Genomic DNA, 3,663 nt, shown 5'->3' on the forward strand with positions numbered 1-3,663 from the left:
TAGTGTTAGGTTTATGTGTGTCAAATGCAGAGAAATTGTTATGTGCGGTTGACAAATATTTTCTAAGGTTCTAAACTGAATGTAAAATTTAATTAAAAAAAGGTGCATCTAATAAATCTAACAATCCGTTAATTTTACTATCTCTTGAATTCATAAATGTAAAAAACATGAGGCAACTTGCAAATATCTACCTAAAATGTATTTGAGTACAGTATTGTAAATAAGTTAAAATATATTTGGCAGAGACAAAAAAGAAACAGACCCTGCAAGCATAGAAGTGTGAAGATTAACAAAGACTGACAGCTGAAACTCACATAACATCCTAATTTCTTCTAAGGAATTGTGAAACTCTAAAATGATAACATACCATTCAAACCTGTTATCAGCCACGCCTGCTGCTTTGGGCGACTGGGAAATGGTTTCACTCTCTACCACCTAGGGCAATCTTCCCTCCCACATTTGTCCACATAAAAGGAACAAGTGTCGTCTTCTCCTCACTCATCCGCTCGCTCATTCTCCAGTCAGACCAGACAACGACAGCAAGACTCCTTCAAAATGTCTTCTTCCTCCATCCGCAGCTACGTGTCCTCAGGAGGATCTTCTCGCTTATCTGTCTCCGGTGGTGGAGCTGGTCGTGTCTCAGCCATGCGTGCCGGTAGCATGTATGGGGGAGCAGGAGGAAGTGGAGTCCGTATCTCCAGTGCCTCTGCTTCTCGTTCCTTCTCTGCTGGAGGTGCTGGCTTTGGAGGTGGTGCTGGTTTCGATCTGGCTGATGCCGTTGATGTGTCTGCAAATGAGAAAGCCACCATGCAAAACCTCAATGACCGTCTGGCCTCCTACCTGGAGAAGGTGCGCTCCCTCGAGAAGGCTAATGCTGATCTTGAGCTGAAGATCCGCCAGTTCCTGGACAGCAAGGCGACCCCCTCTGCTCGTGACTACAGCGCCTATTTCGCTACTATCACTGAACTCCAGGCCAAGGTATGAGACCTAACTATAGAACATATTAATATTAGTCAATGAATAAACCACCTTTAGACAGAAATTAACCAATTGCCATTATCCCACCATTCTTTGTCTTCAAAGAATACATTTAAAGCATGTGAAAAACATTGCATTTCTCGAGTACTCAAGTAAAAGTGATCTAAATTTGACCTTTTATGCATCTTCGTTCTGTGCCCCTGAAGATTCAGCATGCTACTGGTGTAAATGGAGGCCTCTACCTCAGCACTGACAATGCCAAGCTGGCTGCAGATGACTTCAGAGTCAAGTAAGTCCATTACTTAAAGAATTGTACTATAAAAAAGCACTTCCAACATCTATAACAGATCCAAAACATTTATACTGATATAACTGTGCAGATATGAGAATGAGCTGAGCATGAGGCAGTCTGTAGAGGCAGATATTGCTGGGCTGAGAAGGGTGCTGGATGAGCTGACAATGGCCAGATCTGATCTGGAGATGCAGATTGAGGGGCTGAGAGAAGAGCTGATCTTCCTCAAGAAGAACCACGAGGAGGTATGTTGGTGCTTGGTTGACACTCAATAGTTCCTCTTGATATGTGGGTCAGGCAAATGCTCAGTGGTTTGTTATTGCATCTTTAGGAACTCTTGGCAATCCGTGCCCAGATGAGCGGACAGGTCAATGTAGAGGTTGACGCAGCACCACAGGAAGACCTGGCAAAGATCATGGCTGAAATCCGTGAACACTACGAGGCAGTTGCTGCCAAGAACCGCAAAGAACTTGAGGCTTGGTTCCAGTCCAAGGTAAAATCAGATTCAATCTGTAAACATTTGCAAAGAAGGATTGTAATCAAAACCAACAAAAGACAAATCTGACTGCTTTCCTATGGACTGCCTCTCAGAGTGAAGCCATCAACAAAGAAGTTGTTGTCAGCACAGAAACTCTCCAAACATCCAGATCAGAAATCACTGAGCTTAAACGCACACTCCAAAGTCTTCAAATCGAGCTACAATCACAACTCAGTATGGTAAGCAAGCACAAATAGAGGAATCTGTGTAAAGTGTTTTGTTGTCATCACAATGTATACAATAATGACTTTCTCCCATACAGAAAGCGTCGTTGGAAGGCACTTTGGCAGACACACAGGCCCGTTATTCCGCCATGTTGTCCGGCTACCAGTTCCAGGTGACCAGCTTGGAAGAGCAACTGGTGCAACTTCGTGCCGATCTGGAACGTCAAAGGCAAGAGTATCAGATCCTTCTGGACATCAAAACCAGACTGGAAATGGAGATTGCAGAGTACAGAAGACTTCTGGATGGAGAGACTGCTAGGTGAGACACAACTGCAAACAAAATATATTTAGATTAAACATTAATGTTCTAATTTTTAATAATTCTAATAACTTTAATGAGTAATAAGTAATTGTTAATTTAATGTTCTTCATTTTCTATCTCTGCAGTGCCTCAAGCACAACCAAAACCTCAACTACACGCAAAGTGGTAACTATTGTGGAAGAGGTGGTGGATGGCAAAGTGGTCAGCACATCTTCATCTTCTCAGTCTACAAGCCAGACCTCATCATAAAAGCACTCTTGAGCAAAAGCTATCTACACCAGAGTGATAAAAAAAGCCAATAAACTGGTCTAACTGTGCATAATTGTTTGTCTTGTTCTGGTGTCATTTGCCCCTTGCATGAAATCAACTCTTACATTTAACAAATATGAAAAGTTGTCATTTAAAAACATTAATTAACTAGCATGATTAAAAGAGAGAGAGAGAGAGAGAGAGAGAGAGAGAGAGAGAGAGAGAAAAGACCCAGTTACTGCTCAGGACTGTTTTAAAATTCATTTGCACCTTTCATAATCAAATCCCACAGTCAAACATAACATTTAGGCATGAAGTCTTTTAAGTTAAAATCAATAATTACCAGCCATAGTAAAAGTGCTAGTATATAAAACATTAGAATTAGACAAAATAAGGTGGCTGCTTACTCAGAGACCCAAACACATTGCATGCATTTCATGGCTATTTTCGACTTTTCAAAATGAATAAATGTTTTTAATAGTTCTGCCACTGACTTACTGTGTTACTGTTTATTAAGATGTTTAATTACTTTAAAGAAGCCACATCAATGCATTATTCTACCCTGTTCAGACTTGATATCCATTCTAATGAACATCACTTTTCTTTTCTCTGATGTTTATCTTATAATGACGTGAATAATAGTTTTTAAAGTGAAAGTGAGAGTAGAAATTAGTAAGCTAAATATATTCAAGATTGAGTTTACTAATAACCCTTCTACAACTTTTGTCCAGATAAGGCACATCTTATATAATAAAAAAAATATCTATTCTTCTCTTCTCTCTATCACCTTACTCTTATTGACACAAGGCACTGCAATACTGCAAATATCAATACTCTGATATGACACTCCTTTGCCCAAATGCTAAGTTTAATTTCCCCCCTTAGGTGTCTCGTATGTTTTACCACTTAGGGCACCTAAATCCCAAATGTTTGCTCAACCTATATTTGTGTTTTTACAATAGTGTATTTTTTTTTGTGCAATAGCTTACTCACAGCACAAGGAAGCGTGATTTTTGAATCGAGTTCCGTAAACAGTCAGTAAAATAAGAATAATAAATTACAAGCAGTAGCACAAATAAATACAATGGAATAAAAAATGAAAGTTTTTTTTTTTGGTAAG

The 3,663-nt window shown here is 39.6% G+C and overlaps 1 protein-coding gene across 1 annotated transcript; it reads left to right on the top strand.

Annotated features, from left to right (window-relative positions):
* Positions 1-493: 493 nt before the first annotated feature.
* LOC127500990 (keratin, type I cytoskeletal 13-like) lies at positions 494-2,616 on the top strand. The gene is made up of 7 exons (XM_051872665.1): positions 494-978; positions 1,185-1,267; positions 1,359-1,515; positions 1,602-1,763; positions 1,862-1,987; positions 2,071-2,291; positions 2,420-2,616. The coding sequence occupies exons 1-7, from the start codon at positions 556-558 to the stop codon at positions 2,541-2,543; spliced, it is 1,296 nt and encodes a 431-aa protein (XP_051728625.1). The 5' UTR covers positions 494-555; the 3' UTR covers positions 2,544-2,616.
* Positions 2,617-3,663: the final 1,047 nt, after the last annotated feature.

This window comes from Ctenopharyngodon idella, chromosome 19, assembly GCF_019924925.1.
Source record: "Ctenopharyngodon idella isolate HZGC_01 chromosome 19, HZGC01, whole genome shotgun sequence".
In the NCBI taxonomy this organism is placed as follows: Eukaryota; Metazoa; Chordata; class Actinopteri; order Cypriniformes; family Xenocyprididae; genus Ctenopharyngodon; species Ctenopharyngodon idella.

What these genes read in the sequence shown, in the direction of transcription:
- LOC127500990 (XM_051872665.1), top strand. Translation starts at nt 556, where the DNA reads ATGTCTTCTTCCTCCATCCGCAGCTACGTGTCCTCAGGAGGATCTTCT. An exon ending in TCAAGAAGAACCACGAGGAG is followed by an intron (nt 1,516 to 1,601) that starts GTATGTTGGTGC and finishes TTGCATCTTTAG; the next exon opens with GAACTCTTGGCAATCCGTGC. An exon ending in AGGCTTGGTTCCAGTCCAAG is followed by an intron (nt 1,764 to 1,861) that starts GTAAAATCAGAT and finishes ACTGCCTCTCAG; the next exon opens with AGTGAAGCCATCAACAAAGA.